This window comes from Mus caroli, unplaced genomic scaffold (assembly GCF_978045245.1).
Source record: "Mus caroli unplaced genomic scaffold, Mus_caroli_1 scaffold_6, whole genome shotgun sequence".
NCBI lineage: Eukaryota > Metazoa > Chordata > Mammalia > Rodentia > Muridae > Mus > Mus caroli.
The window spans coordinates 24,249,040-24,270,756 of record NW_028227261.1 but is presented as its reverse complement, the minus strand read 5'-3'; the positions used below and the strand labels follow the sequence as shown (position 1 = coordinate 24,270,756).

General features: G+C 48.5%; 1 protein-coding gene across 1 annotated transcript; it reads left to right on the top strand.

Moving 5' to 3' along the window:
• Positions 1–3,164: 3,164 nt before the first annotated feature.
• Nr0b2 (nuclear receptor subfamily 0 group B member 2) lies at positions 3,165–6,109 on the top strand. Its single transcript, XM_021160631.3, has 2 exons — positions 3,165–3,744; positions 5,570–6,109. The coding sequence occupies exons 1-2, from the start codon at positions 3,195–3,197 to the stop codon at positions 5,809–5,811; spliced, it is 792 nt and encodes a 263-aa protein (XP_021016290.1). The 5' UTR covers positions 3,165–3,194; the 3' UTR covers positions 5,812–6,109.
• The last annotated feature ends 15,608 nt before the right edge of the window (positions 6,110–21,717 follow it).

Below are 21,717 nucleotides of genomic sequence, written 5' to 3'. Positions count from 1 at the left end.
GTTATCACAGAGAAAGGAGTTTCAGCTGAGGAAATGCCTCCATGAGATCCAGCTGTAAGGCATTTTCTCAATTAGTGATCAAGGGGGGAGGGTCCCTTGTGGGTGGTGCCATCCTTGGGCTGGTAGTCTTGGGTTCTATAGAAAAGCAAGCTGAGCAAGCCAGGGGAGGCAAGCCAGTAAGGAACATCCCTCTGTGGCCTCTACATCAGCTCCTGCTTCCTGATCTGCTTGAGTTCCAGTCCTGACTTCCTTTAGTAATGAACAGCAGTATGGAAGTATAAGCTGAATAAACCCTTTCCTTCCCAACTTGCTTCTTGGTCATGAAGTTTTTGCAGGAATAGAAACCCTGACTAAGACACCGAGTAACTGCATTTTGCATCTACTGCTTTTACAGAGGACCCAAGTTTGGTTCCTAGCACCCACAGGGTGGCTTACAACTTTAGTTCTGTGGCATCTGGAGCCCTCTTCTGACTCCTTGGGCACCAGGCATGCACTTGCTGCAATACATTCATATGCAGGCAAAACACATCCACAAATCTAAAAAATAATAAGAATAATTGACGTGGGGGGTACAGTGAAGTACTAATCTAACACAAGCAAAAGTCTAGTGCTGCAAACGAAGAGGAGGAGGAGGAGGAAGAAGAAAAGAAGAGGGAGGAGAAAGACATCCTTACTGCTGAATGTATGATGGATGCTGAACGATCCACACCTGCTGTCTCAGTACCTGGGAGGAGAAGGCAGCAGGATCCAAGATTTAAAGGTTTGCCTTGAGCCGGGCGTGGTGGCGTACGCCTTTAATCCCAGCACTCGGGAGGCAGAGGCAGGCGGATTTCTGAGTTCGAGGCCAGCCTGGTCTACAAAGTGAGTTCCAGGACAGCCAGGGCTACACAGAGAAACCCTGTCTCGAAAAACAAAAACAAAAACAATAAAGGTTTGCCTTGACTACATAGCATTTTCAAGGAGAAGCTAGAATATTTGAAACCCCAACTCAAAGCCCAAACTTTGTAAAAAATGAGAGAGACAGACAGACAGACAGACAGACGTGGGTCAGCAGACAAAGGCATTTCTCCTGGACAAGCCTGGCTACCCAAGTTTGATCCCTGGAGCCCACAGAAACATGGAGGGAAGAACTAACTCCATTTCATACACATACACATACACAAACCCTTTTTATTTTTGCATTTGGTCATCATATCCAATAAATTAAAAGCAGCAGCAGCCACCCAGCAAGCAGGTGGGCTATCTCAGACTTGTAAACCTAGCACTTGGGAGGTTGAGACATCGCAGTGCAAATGTAAGACTAGCCTGGGCTACAAGTGCGACATCACAAACAAAACAAGCAATGATGAGAGGAAGAGCAAAAAGCATCATCCTTCCTGTGCCAGTTCTCAGGACGAGGTGCGAGCAGCCACTGAGCCCCATCAGTCCATGAGCTCTGTGTTTGTTCTCTCACCGTGACTGCTCCTTTCCATCCTGGACCATCTGCTCTCTTCCAGTGGAGGCCTGGGCTGAGGGTATATGCTATAGTGAAAGCAGTGTGCCTGCTTGTCATTGGGGATGAAGACAGTCAGGTGCCAGTCTCATGGTCTCTGCAGGGCTTTGCTCTATCCTCACATCAGCACCACAGGAAGACCTTACAGCCTCAGCTAAGACACCAAGACTCAGCTGGGGGCTGGGGAGTGGCACAGGCCTTTTACTCAAGTACTAGGGAGGCAGAAGCAGGTATTCTAAGCCAACCTGATCTACAGAGCAATTTCTTAGGACAGCCAGAGCTACCCAGAGAAACCCTGGCTGGAAAAAAAAAAAAAAAAAAGCAAAATTTTTAAAAAGGGAGAGAGACAAAGGCTCCCTGACCACTGGAGACGAGCTGACAGTCACACACTAGAACTGGGAAGCGTGGAGGCTAAACCAGGTGCCAGGGCAGAGGATGCCAGATCTCTCTTTATCCACAGCACCGGGTTGCCCAAGACTGTGGCAACAGGGAGCCTGCTAGGCAAGGCTAGCCAAGGTCAGGAACCAGACACAACTGAGGCCCTCCCATGTCCTTTGTCCCTCACCTCTGACCACTAAAGACAAATGCCCAGGACAGAGGAACCAGGTGCTAACAGAGATGTGATTCTACCCATACTGTAGGTGGGCCATACCTGCAGACCAGGTGTGGGTGGGTGGGGTGGGGTGCCTGTTAGCCACCAGTTCTGGGAAACTCACACTTTGGCGGCAGAACTGATCCAAGGGGACAAAGATGACTTTGAGGTCCGACACACCTGTGCTCTATCCCTTCCCGTTGGAGTGACTTTGAGTAGGTCACTTCACTTCTTGGAGTGTCACAGAGTAAGAATGCAGTCTCATTGGAAATTCTTCAGGGTTACAATGGAAAGGGACCCACAACAAAGTGGGGTCCTTAGTAAATGTCGGCCATGTATTCCCACGGTTTTGCAAGGGCAGACCCAGCCTCTCTGAGGCTATAGGAATGCTAACTTGGGGGAAGGGGCTCTGAATGATCTTCCTCCCAAAGGAGCCCCTGGACTGGAGTCCCAGGAGGGCGGCCTCTGAGACTGTACAGTGAGCAAAGTCCCCCAGGGACCTGGCTCCCTTCCCTGTGGCCCGTTCCTTACCAACAACAGGAGCAGAGAGCCCCAAGGTTAGGCAAACACAGCAGCGATAAGCCACTTCCAGGCTGGGTCATGTATTCAAGGCTTTAGCCAGTTTCCCGGCTGGCTCCTTGGCTCAGTGAGAACCCTGGTCTTGTGTGCATGGAAATGGGCATCATTAGAAACAGCAGTCTCAGGCACTGGCTGGTTGAGCGCCTGGGACCTTGGTGCCCTGGTACAGCCTGGGTTAATGACCCTGTTTATACACTTGAGTCATCCGATAAAGGGCATCCAGGCAGTGGGCAGGTGGCCCTGTGCCCTGCAATGGCCACTTCATTGACTAAAGTGATAGCAAGGCCACGTGGAGCTTCCAGTGCCCCTCCCCCACCACTTCCCCATCAGTCCTGCCAGGGTCAGCGTGTATGCATTGTGTGTGTGTGTGTGTGTGTGTGTTTTTTTTTTTTTTTTCCTTTCAATGAACATGACTTCTGGAGTCAAGGTTGTTTGGTCAGTCCCCTTCCCGCCCATCAAGGATATAAATAGCACTCACGGTAGAGAGAGAGGGCCAGATAGCTGGGAAGAAACAGGAACAAGATACTAACCATGAGCTCCGGCCAGTCAGAGCCAGTCTGCCCATGCCAGGGCTCTGCAGGTCGGCCGACTATTCTGTATGCACTTCTGAGCCCCAGCCCCAGCCCCAGGACCAGGCCCGTTGCACCTGCGTCTCACAGCCACTGCCTATGCCAGCAGCAGCGGCCTGTGCGTCTGTGTGCTCCACACCGCACCTGCAGGGAGGCCTTGGATGTCCTAGCCAAGACAGTAGCCTTCCTCAGAAACCTGCCGTCCTTCTGCCACCTGCCCCATGAGGATCAGCGGCGGCTGCTAGAGTGCTGCTGGGGCCCTCTCTTCCTGCTTGGGTTGGCCCAGGATGCTGTGACCTTCGAGGTGGCTGAGGCTCCGGTGCCCAGTATACTTAAGAAGATCCTGCTAGAGGAAGCCAGCAGCGGGGCCCAGGGTGCCCAGCCATCAGACCGGCCACAACCCTCACTGGCTGCCGTTCAGTGGCTGCAGCGCTGCCTGGAGTCTTTCTGGAGCCTTGAGCTGGGTCCCAAGGAGTATGCGTACCTGAAGGGCACGATCCTCTTCAACCCAGGTGAGCTCCCAGACACTCCTGGATGGTGGTCAAGGTGGGAGGGGATAGGGCCCATCCAAGGAAAGTGCTTTCTTGGGGCTTGACACCCATTGTATCATTGGGTCCTTGTGAGCCTCAAGTAGATGGCTTATAGGAGAGGCACAAAGAAGTTAAGCAACTATCCGAAGGCCACATAGCAAGGCGGAGGCAGAGGAGGGCTGGGAAGTCAGAAGGCAGGCCAAGCTAATGCAGAGACTGCTCTTTGCCACCGTGCCTGTGAAATGTGGCTTGAATCTTAGGGAGAGTGGGAGGGTAGAGGGGGTGCCAGAGGGGGTGGCAGCAGACACAGCTGTGTGACAGCCATATCCTTAGGATCAGGCTACATAGTGAGGCTCTAAAGGGTTCAGAGAGGCCACTCAGAAGGAGAAAGAGGGTTTGGGAGTGGGGCACTCCTTGTGAAGTCAAGCCAGGAGAAGAGAGATGGAGTGATGGGGAGAACTGAGAGAGAGTCTCACCATGTCGCTCTGGGTAGCCTCGAACTCACTATAGACCAAGATGGCCTGGGATGGGAGAATAGTCCTCATAGCTTTGAGGAAGACAAGAGACAGGCCTTGATAGTAAAAGCATGTCACGTAGCAGTAGTAGTCCCATAGCCCCATTGCATTCACCATATGGTAGGGCTCACGCAAAGGGCTTTTTACCAATATCAGTTTGATTAAACCTCATAACGAGTGTGGGTATCAGAAGCTGTCATTAGCCCCACTGGACAGATGAAGAACCGGAAGCACAAAGATTAACGTGCTCATTTAACAAAGGTCACTCAGAAAGATTAAACTGCGTATCCAAGGTCACTCAGCTAATAAGGGGCAGCCCCGAGGTTCAAACTCAGGCAGCCTGGTGCTGGTTTTTGTTTGTTGGTTGCTTGGTTGGTTTTTTTGTTTTGTTTTGTTTTGTTTGGGTTTTTGCTTTGTCTTGTTTTAGTTTGGCTTGGTTTTTGGTTTTAAGATTTATTTAGCCAAGTGGTGATAACACATACCTTTAATTCCAGCATTGGTAGGCAGAGGCACTCAGATCTCTGAGTTCAAGGCCAGCCAGAGAACTAGTTCCAGGACAGGCAGGGCTACGCAGAGAAACTCTGTCTGAAGAGATGACTCAGCAGTTAAGAGCATTAATTGCTCTTCCAGAGGTCCTGAGTTCAATTCCCAGCAACCACATGGTGGCTCACAACCATCTGTAATGGGACCTGATGCCCTCTTCTGGGATGTCTGAAGACAGCTACAGTGTACTTACATATAATGAATAAATAAATCTTTTTAAAAAATCATTTAAAAAAAAGAAAGAGAAAAATAATTCTTTGTAAATTATTTTATGTCTATGAGTTCCTGCATACATGCACACATACATACACACATACATGTATTTTGTATGCATCATCTGTGTGGAAGATGTCACAAAGATGTCGGAAGAGGGTGTCAGATCTTCTGGAAGTGGAGTTATAGGGAATTGTAAACCACAATGTGGGTGCTGGAAACTGAACCCAGGTTCTGAGCAAAAGCAGGAAGTGCTCTTAGCCACTGAGCCTTCTCTCCAGCCCGTGTGTCTTAGTCATGATATCCTCATTATCTGTTTCCTCTCTATAAGTGGATGGATGGATGAATAAAATGGTAAATAATGAAGGCGGCGGTGGGTGGACACTCCAAGGTGACAGAGTGAGCCAATGCATGTAACTCATTAGTGAAGGATCGCCTCAGTGCTAGAGGGGAGGGAGCTGCTGACATCCTCACGCCCTGTGCTAGCCTCCACAGACCTAGCCACTTAGCAGCTCTCTTCACCTTCTCTGCCACAGATGTGCCAGGCCTCCATGCCTCCTGCCACATTGCACACCTGCAACAGGAAGCTCACTGGGCACTGTGTGAAGTATTGGAGCCCTGGTACCCAGCCAGCCAAGGCCGCCTGGCCCGAATCCTCCTCATGGCCTCTACCCTCAAGAACATTCCATGCACCCTTCTGGTAGATCTCTTCTTCCGCCCTATCATTGGAGATGTTGACATCACTGAACTCCTTGAAGACATGCTTTTGCTGAGGTGACCCGTGGAATGGAGTCTGGTGCCTCCAAAGGGGAGCCTGAAAGGCAGCCCTCAACTCCCCTGGAGCTTCCCTCAGCTCAGCCACACCCCTAGCTCGGACTTCCTTGCTTTGGATACAGTGTACACTACTAACTGTCCAGCAAGCCCTTGATGACTCCCCAAACCTCCAGGCCAAAATGTTTTTCCCTGCCTGGGTAGGGATGGGAGCAGGAAGCTGTACTTCAAGCCAGAATCCCTCCTGACTTTGTACAGAACTAAATTAAGTTATTGGTTTTTGTAATAAAAGGTATGACCTCTGACACTGTAGTTGCTTGTGGAAAAGATCAACCAATCTCCAGGGTGCACCTTAGTCTTGCTGGAGGGGACTCATGGGAAAGACCAACTCCCTGATGGCTTAGGCAGGGATGCTGACACCAGTGCTAGGGATAAGGTTCATTTTGCAACTGACTGTGAAGCCAGCAGAAAACATCCTCTCGCTCACTCCCTGTCACCTTCCTGCCTTTCCGCAGCAGAAGCGTTTTCTGACCTAGGTCTCCAGAGCGTCCATTGTCCGCTTCCAGGCTACAGTTCTCTGGAGGCCGTCTCTTGCCTCAGAGAAATTGGGATTGCAGCTAGTCACAGAAATGCCCCATTCCCGAAACAGACAAGGCCACTTCACTTCCTAGAATTTTCTGATCCTCCGACTCCTCCTATTCTAGCAACTGGCAGAAGAGACTGGTCTGTTAGGAGCAGAGTAGCCAGTGCTGCCCCTGAAGCAGCTCGGAAGCAGAGGCAGGCAGAGGTTTAGCACACACCATGGTCACCCTCGTTGCTAAAGCCTGAGAATACTGTGTCCTGAGCCCAGGAGTTCCCTTCCATTGCCTCTCTGCTCTGATGACCCAGTCCTGGGACCCTCCTCTCAGAGGATCATCCCCATTGTCCTGGCCACCAGAGAGGCTGTGCTTGCTCAGTCCATGGCCTCAGCCCTGCTCCATTCAGAGCCTGACTAGGGTTTGTTTTGATTGGTTGATGTCCGTGCCTCACTGTTTGTTAAATATTCTGACCCGGTCACCCTGGGTCAGGGTGACTGACCTGAAGGGTGAGCAGGAGGAAATGATAAGAGCAGTTGTCTACAGGGCTTTCAGACCTCCTCCTGCCCTGAGCAGGCTTCACCCCCTCACCTCCACAGTTTGGATCCTTCTCACGGGGGCCAAGTTAATTATTGCTCAGAGAGGTCATTCTTTCAGGGCCACAGCCTAGGGGTCACCACTCAGGCCTGCCTCTAAAGTTCCCAGCTTAGGGCCATGCCCCTCCTTCCCCCTGTTTATGGACACCCAGTGACTCCTTATTACAGAACAACACAGCACCAAATCTACAACAAGATACACAGAACTCAGATGCACAGGTCAGGGTCACTCACGTTAACAATCCTCTCTCTCTCTCTCTCTCTCTCTCTCTCTCTCTCTCTCTCTGTGTGTGTGTGTGTGTGTGTGTCTGTCTGTCTGTCTGTCTGCCTGCCTGTCCATCTTCCCATTCATCTGTCTCATTGTGTGTGTGTCTGTCTGTCTGCCTGCCTGTCTGTTTGTCCATCTTCCCATTCATCTGTCTCAGTGTGTGTCTGTGTCTGTCTGTCTGTCTCTATCTCTCTGTCTCTCTCACACACACACACATACACACATACACACATTCTCTCTCTCTCTCAACTGATGCTGACACAGTACTGGAAAGCATGTTTTGGCAGACCCCTCATCCCAAAAGACACAAGTGTGCCCAAGCCACTCAGTCACAGTCCAGTGGCCCCACGCCCCCTCAGAATGACCATATTGCTTGGCAAAACCTTCGCTCTGCACACATTTCCTGCTGGTTTTACTTTTTAATGTGTATGGATGGTTCCCCTGCCTATAGCTCTGCATTACGTGCATACCTAATGCTCTTAGAAGGCAGAAGAGAGCATAGGCTCCCCCAGCACTGGAGTTGCAGATGACTGTGCCCCACCCTGTGGGTGCTTGGAATTAAACCTAGGTCCTCTGGAAGGGCAGCAAGTGCTTTTAACTCCTGAGTCACCTGAAGTGGTCTGAATGAGAATGGCTCACATAGGTTCATGTGTTTGAATGTATGGTCCCCAGTCACTAGAACGGTATGGGAAAGGTTAGGAGGTGTGGTCTTGGTAGAGGAGGTGTGCCACTGGGACTGGGCTTTGACGTTTCTTTCTTTCTGGTGTATGCTTTTTAATTTAATTTAATTTGGGAGACAGAGACAGGCTGATTCCTGAGTTTAGGGACAGCCTGATCTACAGAGCAAGTTCCAGGACAGCTAAGGCTACACAGAGACCCTGTCTTGAAAAACAAACAAACAAAAAACAACAATAAAAAAGCAACTTTGAGCCGGGTGTGGTGGCACATGCCTTTAATCCCAGCACTTGGGAGGCAGAGGCAGGCAGATTTCTGAGTTCGAGGCCAGCCTGGGCTACAGAGTGAGTTCCAGGACAGCCAAAGCTACACAGAGAAACCCTGTCTCGAAAACAAATAAAAAAAAAAAGCAACTTTGATCCCAACACTCACATCGATCTCAGAGTTTTAGGCCAGCCTGGTCTACAGAGCTAATTTCAGGACAGCAGAGAAACCCTGTCTCAAACAAACAAACAAGTAAGAAAAAGATTTTAAATTAGCGTTGGAGAATGTAGCTCACTTAGAGCATTTGCCAGCATATACAAAGTCTAGAGTCGACCTCCAGCCCTGTGAACGAGGCTCGCCTCTAATCCAAGCACCTGAGAGAGGAGGCAGGATAGCCAGGCGATCCAGATCATTCTCAGCTACATAGTGAGTTCAGGTCCAGCCTGGGCTACAGGAGATCACATCTCAACAAATGAATGGATAATGGATGGATGATAGATGGATGGATAGATGGATGGACAAATGATTAAGCCATTTATAGAAAGCCCCTTGATCAGGAAACACATCTCTGCTCTTGCAAGAGAAACCGCCTTTGTCAGCCACATGGGTGTGTGCTAGAGACTATGGAGAGCTAGGTGGCTCAGGTCATGGTCTAGAGGCTCAGTGAATGGCTCAGCAGTTAGGAGCACTGGCTGCTCTTCCAGAGGACTCAGGTTCAATTCCCAGCACCCACATAGCAGCTCACAACTGTCTGTAACTCCAGTTCCAGAGGATCTGACATCCTTACATAGACATACATGCAGGCAAAACACCAGTGCACATGAAATGAAAATAAATAAGTTGAAAAACTGTATAGATCTATGTCTACCCATCTTCAGATTGTTCGATGAATCTACAATCCAGGCCAACCTGCTCTGACAGCATTTGGGACTTTAACTAGACAACCACTCTTAATAGTGACCTGGCCATTCACCCTCTTCTCCCATTCACTCTCTCCTCGGCCATTCCCCACCAGCCAAGCCCTAGAAAATCAACCAAGAGAAGCAACCTTTGGGGCTGAAGAAGCCCCTCATCCCCCCACCTCCCACCAGACCTCCAGACCCTGGCCTGAGCAACCTATCTCTCCCTGCCTGGTTCCATTGCCTCCAGCACCCAGTCCCTCCCACAGTGCTGACATAGGAGGCCTCTCTTGCAAAAGCAGAGGCATGTTTCCTCCACATGACCTGATCAAGAGGATTCAGGGACTAGGTTCATCCTCTCTCTCTTTGATGCCTTTCATGAATGACCTATTAGTTAAGTGCAACACACCACAAATACTCAGGCCATTTTTCCTTTCCTCTTCCAAGGCCACCATGTATCACGGGATATTCTCCTCAATACTCAACATCAGTCTTAATCTTTCCCCTCAACTAACTTACTTCATCCTTCCACCATCCAAATAGCTTTCCCGTGTGTGTGTGTGTGTGTGGTGTGTGTGTGTGTGTGTGTGGTGTGTGTGTGTGTGTGTGGTGTGTGTGTGTGTGGTGTGTGTGTATGTGTGGTGTGTGTGTGGTGTGTGTGTGTGGTGTGTGTGTGTGTGGTGTGTGTGTGTGTGGTGTGTGTGTGTGTGGTGTGTGTGTATGTGTGGTGTGTGTGTGGTGTGTGTGTGTGGTGTGTGTGTGTGTGGTGTGTGTGTGTGTGGTGTGTGTGTGTGTGTGGTGTGTGTGTGTATGTGTGTGTGTGTGTGTGTGTGTGTGTGTGGTGTGTGTGTATGTGTGTGTGTATGTGTGTGTGTATGTGTGTGTGTGTGTGGTGTGTGTGTGTGTGTGGTGTGTGTGTGTGTGTGGTGTGTGTGTGTGTGGTGTGTGTGTGTGTGTGTGTGTTTCCAGACAGGGTTTCTCTTGTCCTAGGACTCACTAGGTTGGCCTTGAACTCACAGAGTTACATCTGCCTCTGCCTACCAAGTGCTGAGATTAATGGTGTGCACCACCACAGGCCCAAATAGTTTTTCTTATTATTAACTCAGCCTTGTTCCTTTTCAAAAACGTTTACTTTTTCTAGGTAGTCAGGAAGTGTGAACTCTCCTACCCCCACCCCCCACTTTTTATTTATTCTGTGTGTGTGACTGGAAACATGTTTGCATCTGCTGCCTCCCCACTCATTGGGAGATCCAGCCAAGGACAACCTTCAGGAGTTGGTTTTCTTTGTACCATGGAATGGGGGATGGGGGGGACTCAAACCATGAGACTTAAGTTGTAAAAGCCTTTGCAGGCTGAGCCTTCTTCCTGTCTCTGCTTCTGTTTCTTTAACTCTCTGGTCACTCTCTAAATCTTCACGCAAACTCTTACGATAAGAACATAAAGAAAACCAGGCCAAGCCAAAGGATGGATCATGTCCAGTGGAGGGAGGGTAGTGACATGCCTTTGCTGTGAGCTTTTCAGAGCGGGAAAACTCTCTCTCTCTGACCAGCATCCTGGGATCCGGTCTGTCTCTCCTTTCTAGCAAGAGGAAGAAGCAGGTTTAGCTGGGGGATGGAACGTTCTGAAGGTCTAAGGTCGATCGATCTGTATCCAGACTTGAGCACAGACTCTGGTCACTTAGAGGCAGAATCCTTGACCTCTGCACTCACTCTGGAGTGAGTCTGAGGTCACTTCAGACACTGGGTACTGACATCTGCATCTAGGAGGGGGACCTTGTCTTCAGGCTCCACCAGCTTGACTCACTGGAGACTGACTGTGGTCCCAGGGCAGCTCAGGGTTTATGGATGACAGTTTATGACCATCATTAGCCAAATCCCGGGCTGTGGATGAAGCAGCCAACACTGTCAGCTGACTGTGTCATGCCATGAACCACCCTGCCCTCAGGGCCTCTGTTCACCCTAGAACCTTTGATGATAGTGGGGAAAAAAGAGAGAGAGAGAGGTGATCAACCATGATCCCTCCCCCTAGCCACACACTGTGTCACTCAATGTCCCCTGACTTTCACTCCCAGACTTTGCTGGATGTTAGGGGAAAGGACACAATGAATGGGACCCGGATCTAGCCCGGAGGGAAACTTCCCATGCAAATGAAGATACCTCAGTAATTATAACACAGTGACCTGAGGGTGTGACAACATGGGAAGAATGACTTGTTCCTGGTCTTTGCTACTTTATGGTTTCTTTTTCCCACCCTTTAACCTCCCCCCCCATCTTGCTCTTCACCTCCTATCACTAGATTAAGGATAGGATAGAGGGAAAGAAGAGAGAGAGAGAGAAATCTCTGGATGTAATTTCTTTGTTCTTGTTTCTTCTTTGAACACGAGTAGGAACAAACCACAACCAACCCCACCCCCGAATGACCCCAACCACCAACCCTACCTCTCGGGACCCTAGCATTTCTATATCCTCTGAAAAGCTCCCAGAATCCCAAACAATCACACACTCGCAGAAACTATCCAAAGCTGGCAAAACCACGCCTCTGCTAGAGCATGAGGCAAATCACAGTCAGCTGTTGTCCCCAGCAGCCCCTTCAATGAAAAGGAAAACACTTTCTTCTAATATTTCAGTGATTTTTTTTTTAAAAGAAACTAAAACTCCAAAATTGTCACTACAAAAATTAATCGTGCCCAGAGGTGGGAAAGTGCTTCTCTGGTGCACTGACTGTTAAGAAACATCTGAGGGGAGGGCGTTGCAAGGGTGAGGCCTAACAGAGGGAGGAGAATATGCAAAGGCACAGAGCTGCCAGGGAGCAAACACTGCTTCTTGAATGTGGCCTAGGACCTATGGGTCTAAGGGCGGGGAGAGATGGACCTGGCGTGTTGAATAGGTGTGGGGCAGGAGACCGTGCCACCGGGCAAAAAACTTGGTAAGGTCAGGCAGATTCAGAAACCCCAGCAATTCTCATCATTGAGAATGGTAGGCACTGAGATCTACTCCTGACCAGGTTCCTGTCCTGGAACATGGGACCACCACACCCCATGGAGAGGACTGGACAATCAGTCTTGTAGGGGCAACACAGGAAGTGCCCTCCACGTGCAGAGGGGGCATCCCTAACCTCTCAGACCAAGCCAACAGAAAGCATCTGCCTTTAGACCCCAACCCACCCCAAAATGTATATAAGACCCTATTCACAAGGAATAAAGACTCAAGAGTTATTTCGTCAAAGCCTGGCTGAGAGCACCTGTTTAATCAGCTGTAACACCCTTAGGGGAGAGTGTTCTCACCTGAAGCTTTTGTCGCTGGAAGCTGCTCCAACCTACCACAGCCACTTCCTCTCTGTGGCCCCAACCTTGGCTCCTAGCCACCTGCCTGTCTGGATCCCGCTGCCTGCCACCAACTGCGGGGCAGCAGTGGCCTTGGAAGAGGCCTGGTAGCCAACCTTGCTCGTACTCCCCCCTCAGAGAGATTTGGCAGGGCCAGAGCCCTGCAGATCCCCATGGGCAGCACCTGGTACACAGACAGGCAAATCTGGTTTGTATCACAAAACAGAACAGAGAAAGGACATGCTAATGAAGCTGGTGAAGAGTCCAGGGACAGTCTGAAGGGAGTCAAGGTCAAAAACAGGGACTTGATGTTCATGGCAGGGTGCAGCTGTGCCAACTTTATAAGAGTCACGGCAAACCAGGTGGCTCGTGCCAGCAGTCCCAGAGCTGTGGAGGTGGAGGCAGGAATCTGAAGTCAGTCTGTCTTTACTGCATAACAAATTTGAGGTCAGGCAGGGGTATATGAGACCTTGCCTAAAATAGAGCCTCCCAATGCAATGTGAGACAGAGAGAGGGGTGGGGGTGAGGTCAGAGGTAACATGATGGCTTACTATACATGAGGTCCTGAGATAAAATCCTCCGCTCCTCAGCATAGGGAGAAAAAAAAAATCTAATTACAACATCCCAAGGTTTGGTGGCACACACCTCTAATTCCAGTCCGGGGAGGCAGAGGTAGGTGGGTCTTTGAAAGTTCAAGATCAGCCTAGTCTACATAGTGAGTTCTAGGACAGCCAGGGCTACATAATAGAGACCCTGTCTCAAAACAAACAAAACCGCCACTACCACCAACTTAACAAAGACGCCTCAGAAAACTTCCCACCACATCCGCTACCCTCTTCCTCAAAGCTTCGCACTGTGCTGATCTCTGGAATCATGAAGGAGTCAGGAGGTGATGTCACACACCCATAACCCAGCACCCGGGAGGCAGGAGGGTCAGAACTTCAAGATGGTTCACTGGGTAAAAGCGCTTGCCATGCAAACCTGATGCCTGTGGTGGGAAGACAAGCAATTCACCAGGGTTTTCACCTCCATATGCTCACTGTAGCTTGTGCAGCCTCTCCCCCGCCCATGACAATAAATTAAAAATAAAACTTACGCCCCACCACCACACACACATACCCATGTTCATGCTGGGAACCCTAATAAATACAATGGGTCACAAATAAATATATGGAAATGTGAAGAGAGGCTTGGGAAGGAGAAGGATTTGGTGGAGGGGGGCAGATAAGGAAATAGTGGGCAGCTGAGTGTGAGTGTGCACACGTGGGAAGCAGAGGCAGGTGGATATTCTGTGAGCCCAAGGACAGCCTGGTGAGCACAACAAGCTCCAGGACAGCCAGGGCTACATACAGAAACCATGTGTCATTCCCCCACTCCCGGAAGAAAGAGAGACAGAGAGAGAGAGAGAGACAGAGACAGAGACAGAGAAAGACAGAGAGAGACACACAGAGAGACAGAGAGAGACAGACACAAAGAGAGACAGAGACAAAGAGAGACAGAGAGAACAACATGACAAGGCTTTAAAATGGCTCAGCAGTTAAGAGAGTATGCTGCTTTTCCAGAGGACCCAGGTTCAGTTCCCAGCACCAGATCTGGCAGCTCACAATCTCCCGTTCCAGGGGATCTGGTGCCCTCTTCTGGCCTCCACAGTCAACAACACAACATGACATCTACAAGTACATGTGCACATTATTTTAGATGAATGTTATCACACCTGGTTAGATTTTATTTATATTTGCTATTTTTGTTATTTGGGTTTTTAAAAAGATTGGCCTGGCAGTGGTGGCACACGCCTTTAATCCCAGCACTTGGGAGGCAGAGGCAGGCAGATTTCTGAGTTCAAGGCCAGCCTGGTCTACAAAGTGAGTGCCAGGACAGCCAGGGCTACACAGAGAAACCCTGTCTCAAAAAACCAAAAAAAAAAAAAAAAAAAAAAAAAAAAAAAAAAAAAAAAAGAAAGAAAGAAAGAAAGAAAGAAAAAAGAAAAATATTGGCCGGGCAGTGTTGGCGCATGCCTTTAATCCCAGCACTTGGGAGGCAGAGGCAGGCAGATTTCTGAGTTCAAGACCAGCCTGGCCGGGCGTGGTGGCGCACGCCTTTAATCCCAGCACTTGGGAGGCAGAGGCAGGCAGATTTCTGAGTTCGAGGCCAGCCTGGTCTACAGAGTGAGTTCCAGGACAGCCACGACTACACAGAGAAACCCTGTCTCGAAAAACCAAAAAAAAAAAAAAAAAAAAAGACCAGCCTGGTCTACCGAGTAAGTTCCAGGACACCCAGGGCTATACAGAGAAACCCTGTCTGGAAAAACAAAACAAAACAAAAAATCTCTTTAATCTCTTTTTACAGTCCAGTCATTAGCCCCAGTCCGCCCTCTGACAGTTCCTCATCCCATTCCTGCCCTGCCCTGTCTCCAAGAGGATGCCCCACCACTCTGTTTATTTATATGAGTCTTACCTGTCTGTGTGTTTGTGCACCTTGTGAGGGCAGTGCCATGGGGGCCCAGAAGAGAACACTGGATCCCCTGGAACTGGAGATAAAGGTATAGTGAGCTGCCATGTAAGTACTGGGAATCAAACCCAGGTCCAGTGAAAGAGCAGCCAGTACTCTTGACAACTGAGCCACCACGCCCGGCTCACTTTTTGTTTTTTTAATTTGGCTTTTCGAGACAGGATTCTCTGTGTAGCTTAGCACTAGCTTTGTAGACCTGGCTTTAAAACACACGGTCAGCCGGGCGTGGTGGCGTACGCCTTTAATCCCAGCACTCGGGAGGCAGAGGCAGGCGGATTTCTGAGTTCGAGGCCAGCCTGGTCTACAAAGTGAGTTCCAGGACAGCCAGGACTACACAGAGAAACCCTGTCTCGAAAAACAAAAACAAAAACAAAAACAAAAACAAAAACAAAAACAAAACAAAAAAACACACGGTCTTTTGCTGAGCCTGGAACTCACTTTAACACTGACTGGTCAGTCAGGCTCTGGGATCTGCCTACCTCTAGCATTGATGTTATGGGCGTGGCCTGTTACGTCTGCCTTTTACGCGGGGTTAAGGTACTTAGGTCCTTACACCTGCAGAGCAAGCTCGTTACTCCATGAGACGCTTCCCCAGCCAGTCGTTGCATATGTTAACATACACAGCTGTTTATAGATCTATTGGGAATCAGAATAAGGGCTACGAAGCGACAGCTGTATGCTCAGGTTTATTAGATCTTGCCAGTTTTTCAGTGTGGTTGTACCAATCCATATTTCTATCAGATCTTAAAACCTAGACATTAGGGCTATCGAGATGGCTCAGCGACTAAGAGCACTGACTGCTCTTCCGAAGGTCCTGAGTTCAAATCCCAGCAACCACATGGTGGCTCACAACCATCCATAATGAGATCTGACACCCTCTTCTGGGGTGTCTGAAGACAGCTACAGTGTACTTATGTATAATAATAAATAAATCTTTGGACTGGAGGGAGCAGGGACTGAGCGAACAAAGTTAACCAGAGCGAGCAGAGGTCCTAAAAAATCCAATTCCCAACACCACAAGAAGGCTCACAACCATCTGTACAGCTACAGTGTACTCATATACATAAAAATAAATAAATAAATAATAAAATAAAATTTAAAAAATTAAATAAAATCCAGACATTAAAATAGATGGTTGGAGCCGGGCATGGTGGCGCACGCCTTTAATCCCAGCACTCGGGAGGCAGAGGCAGGTGGATTTCTGAGTTCGAGGCCAGCCTGGTCTACAGAGTGAGTTCCAGGACAGCCAAAGCTACACAGAGAAACCCTGTCTCGAAAACAAACAAATAAAAAAAAGACTAAAGGCGTGCGCCACCACACCTGGCAGTACACAACTGTTAACCCCAGCATTTAGGAAGCTGAGGCAGGAGGATTGCTAGGAGTTCCTAGCAGCCTGGACATAGTAAGACTTTGTCTTAAGAGAATTTTTTTTCAGTTGGTTATCGTGATGGTCAGCTTTAATTCCAGCATTGGGAGGCAGATCTCTGAGTTCAAGGCCACCCTAATTACAGAGTGAGTTCTAGGACAGCTAGGGTTAAACAAAGAAACCATGACTCAAAAACCAAAAATAAACAAATAAGTAAAAATAAATAACTTTAAAAACCCTTTAAAAAGTATATCTATTAGATATAAAAATAACAGTAAAATGCCCCTCGCTACTGTGGCACCTGTCATTGCCTCCGTCAGCCTTGAGGGCTCTTTCTCAATTCATCATTGCCCCCAAAGCTAATGACTACCCTGAATTTCAGTTAATAATTTCTTTGAGTTTTGCTTCCTTTCTGTCATTCACCTTATCGGCCCCACCCCTGTTTGAGACAAGTCCATGCTCTGTAGCTCAGCCTGGCCTTGAACTTGTAGTTAAACTTCCTACCTCACTTTCCCATGTGCCGAGATCACTTGCATGACCCGAGTCTTTTTTTCCGATTTAAAGAATATTTATTTATGCATCCCTAAATTTTGTTTTTAGTTTGCAAGTTCAAACTTTATATAAATGAAACAATTCTCGTTTTTTTCTTTTTTAAAAATTTTTTATTAGATATTTTCATTTACATTTCAAATGCTATCCCAAAAGTCCTCTATACTCCCCCCCCCCGCTCTGTTCCCCCACCCACTCACTTCCACTTCTTGGCCCTGGCACAATTCTGGTTTCTGACCTCCTAACCTGAGGTTATTTGTACAAAACGCAAATGTTTTACAAAACCTCGTGAACTCATCAGCTATGGATACTGGTGTACGCCGGTAAGTTAAGAAAACAACAAATCTGGGGAGGGGGTGTTAAGGGTTATTAAAAAGGGAGGAGCTACTGCAATTACGAGGGCTCTGGGACCGTCGCAGTGAGGAGGGCTCTGACCTGGAAACATCTCCAAGGTCTCAAGGGCAAAACCAGGTTTTCTTTCACAGGAAAGAGAGAACAAGCTGGGCGTGGTGGTGCACGCCTTTAATCCCAGCACTCGGGAGGCAGAGGCAGGCGGATTTCTGAGTTCGAGGCCAGCCTGGTCTACAAAGTGAGTGCCAGGACAGCCAGGGCTACACAGAGAAACCCTGTCTCGAAAAACCAAAAAAAAAAAAAAAAAAAAAAAAAAAAGAGAGAACAGTTCAGGGAAAGCCCGGGGAGAGGAAGTGGGGAGAGCAGCGGGAGCATGGTGGCTGATGGGTAAGGAGATGGGAAATATTTGGCTCTGAATCCAGCCCATTCTCAAGAGGGGCTTTGGAGGAAGAGGAGGGAAGAGCTGGCTCAAGGTCTGAGACTCAGGGGAAGGAGAGATGGAAGCTCATTCAAAGCTTGGTGGGCGGGGACAAGTAAGAAGGTCAACTAAGCTTCTATGAGGCAAAGGACTGGACTTTGGAATCTGTCTGGTTTCATCACAGGTAAACACGGTGCACGTGTCTCTTACATAAGTCCAATGAATAGAAGTGATTCTTGGCAGTGAACTCTGTTCTGGAACACAGAACAGTCTGGGGTCCTCGCCCTTCAGTGCTGTGCTGGGTCACAGGGCTTTGGTCAAGCTCTGCAGTGTCAAAACATCTCAGGACAAACAGACAAGACCCTTTCTCTCTTCCTTCCTTCCTTCCTTCCTCCCTCCCTCCCTCCCTCCCTCCCTCCCTTCCTTCTTTTTTGTTTTTTGTTTTTTAAGACAGGGTTTCTCTGTGGAACCATGACTGTCCTGGAACTCACTCTGTAGACCAGGCTGGCTTCGAACTCAGAAATCCGCCTGCCTCTGCCTCCCAAGTGCTGGGATCAAAGGCGTGCGCCACCACCGCCCGGATTCTTTCTGCTTTCTTATCTTTAATTTTTTATGTATGTGGATGTTTTGCCTTCACATATATCTATGCACCATGTGTGTGTCTGGTGCCTGTGGAGACCAGAAAGCGCCATTTGCATCTCCTAGAACTGCAGTTGCAGACAGTTATCAGCTGCCTTGTAGATGCTAGGTAGCAAACCCAGGTCTTTTGCAAGGGTCATCTCTGCAGGCATGAACCCCTTATGATTTCATGTTTTTTTTTTGGTTTTGGTGAACCAATGAGTTTCTATTCAGGCCTCTTACAGGAACATGGGTAAGGGATGTTTACAGGAGTATTGACACTTTACCAGTGGCTACACTACTGTAGAAAATGCCTTTTTCTCCTTCAGTGTGATTTTTCTAAGGGAAATGTAAACAATTGTCTACGTATCCTAGCCAGGGAACCAATGACAGACCAAAGTCTGCATAAAACTAACCAGCAACAATTCACCCAAAGTGATGAGCCAATGAGTGTATTGGGGTTACATATAGGAGCATGGATGACTCCAAATCAGTAAGCTTCATTATTGAAAAGTCACACACACACACACACACACACACACACACACACACACACACAAGAAAGAAAGAAAGAAAGAAAGAAAGAAAGAAAGAAAGAAAGAAAGAAAAGAGGGGCTGGAGAGATGGCTCAGCGGTTAAGAGCACCGACTGCTCTTCCAGAGATCCTGAGTTCAATTCCCAGCAACCACATGGTGGCTCACAACCATCTGTAATGAGATCTGATGCCCTCTTCTGGTGTGTCTGAAGGCAGCTACAGTGTGCTCATATAAATAAAAATTAAAAGCTTAAAAAAAAAAAAAAAGAACAGGGCTGGTGAGATGGCTCAGTGGGTAAGAGCACCCGACTGCTCTTCCGAAGGTCCAGAGTTCAAATCCCAGCAACCACATGGTGGCTCACAACCATCCGTAACGAGATCTGGCGCCCTCTTCTCGAGTGTCTGAAGACAGCTACAGTGTACTTACATATAATAAATAAATCTTTAAAAAAAAAAAAAAAGAACAGAAACAAAAGAAAAGTCACCCCAGCATTACTTACAAAAGCTGCATCCCTGGAGTTCATTGCTGGACTTGAAGGCAGCTGGACAGGTTAGAAAGTCTCTACTCTCCAGCAGTCCTTATTGCTCATATATACCTGAGGAGGGGACTTTGTGAATCTTGTATGTTTTAGGAACTGAGACTTGTGAGTTGTTTACTTTTCTAAATTCTACCCTAATTTTTATTTTATATGTTTTGTTTTGCTTGCAAGTTTTTTTTTTTTAAAGATTTATATATTAACTTTGTAGCAGCTGGGCAGTGGTGGCCCACACCTTTAATCCCAGCACTTGGGAGGCAGAGGCAGGTGGATTTCTGAGTTCGAGGCCAGCCTGGTCTACAGACAGAGTGAGTTCCAGGACAGCCAGGGCTATACACAGAAACCCTGTCTCGAAAAAACAAAACAAAACAAAACAAAACAAAACAAAACAAAAAACCATTGTAGCTGACCAGAAGAGGGCGTCAGATCTCATTACAGGTGGTTGTGAGCCACCATGTGGTTGCTGGGATGTGAACTCAGGACCTTGGGAAGAGCAGTCAGTGCTCTTACCCACTGAACCATCTTGCCAGCCCTTGCTTGCAAGTTTATTGGTAGAATATGTGCATACCTGGCGCCCTCAAGAGGACAGAAGAAGGCATTGGATCCCTTGAAACTGGAGTCACAGGTAGTTGTGAACTGCCCTGTGGGTGCTAGGAATTGAATCTGTGTCCTCTGGCTCTTAACCGCTGAGTTATTTCTACAGCCTCCATTGTTTACTTGGAGAGTCATAAGGATTATCCACCCAGGATAGAATGTTTCAAAGTGGCCACCACCAGCCCCTCCTTCTCTTATGCCCGGACAGCAGCTGTCAAAATGGGGGCTCCGGCCAGGCGTGGTGGCGCACGCCTTTAATCCCAGCACTCGGGAGGTAAGAGGCAGCAGATTTCTGAGTTCGAGGCCAGCCTGGTCTACAGAGTGAGTTCCAGGACAGCCAGGGCTACACAGAGAAACCCTGTCTCAAAAAACCAAAAACCAACCAAACAAACATGACATCTCACCCTGCAACTATCACAGGAGCTGTCCACAGTGGAGCATTTTCTTTCCCACCTCAGCAGGAGCTGTCCATGGTGACACCTTTCCTGCCTCAGCCTACTGCTGTTACTAGGAGCTGTCCACGGTGGCCACACCTCCACTCCAGCCTCCTCAGAGATGGCGCCTCAGCCAAAGCCAGCTGCGGCTGGGAAGGACTTCCCGCCTTAATCCATGGACCCGATGCAGGGAAAAGGGGGTGAGAAAAGCCACCAATCTCCGAGCGTCCCAAGCTCAGGACTTAAAATTCCACCAATCCTACATCTGGAAATCTCTGCCCTGCTAAAGCACCTCCCCCTAAGCAATCCCATATAAGCTCTGCCCTTTGTCCAGTTCCGCGCTGTCCTCGCCCAGGACCAGAGGGCAGCCATTTCTGGATTCAGCCCTCCACATCCTGGACCCTCCAATACATCTCTTTCATGAGATTTTGGTGCCTGGTGTGACTCTCTTTTTTTGTTTTGTTTTGTTTTGTTTTTCGAGACAGGGTTTCTCTGTGTAGCCCTGGCTGTCCTGGAACTCACTTTGTAGACCAGGCTGGCCTTGAACTCAGAAATCCGCCTGTCTCTGCCTCCCGAGTGCTGGGATTAAAGGCGTGCGCCACCACTCCCGGCCTGGTGTGACTCTCGTCGCAAGAAGCCATGAAGAGAAAAAGTAAAGATGTGAACTGGGGCTGAGGCTTCTGAGCGCCTGAGTTCAGTTGGGGATCCCCTTCCCTCGGAGCTGCAATACTTCTGCCTAGGAGACTTCCTCTCAGAGCCGTAAGGTTCCTGGGCTTCCATGCCCCAGGATGCTCTTCCGCTGGGTACCATTCCCCTTGAGTTCTAGGATTACCCTTTCATCTGAGCAGAAACACCTACACCCACCATCAACCATCAACTATATAAAAATTCTTAGGGTTGCGATCTCATGAGCCTTCCCCTCCTCCCTGACAGGAAGTTGAAGGGCCTACTTTTGGGCATAGTTGCATTCGATATGAATTTAAAAATGGAGCCAGAGGTTCCCACGCCCTCCTCTGGCCTTCCTGAGCACTGCACACAATCACAAGAGCTATACTGTTTGTCTGTGAGGGACACAATGCCTTGTACGGAGGTCATCCAAAGCTGGCAATATGGTTTTCGCCTATGATCTCTGGGAATAGTTTTCGATGTCTATGTATGTATTTGTACATTTAAAAAAAATCTTTTTGAGGGCTGGAGAGATGGCTCAGCGGTTAAGAGCACCAACTGCTCTTCTGAAGGTCGGGAGTTCAAATCCCAGGAACCGCATTGCAACCATCTGTAATGAGATCTGATGCCCTCTTCTGGTGTGTCTGAAGACAGCTACAGTGTACTTACCTATAATAAATCTAAAACAAAACCAAAACAAAACAAAATCTTTTTTTTTTTTTTTCCTTTTCTCAAGACA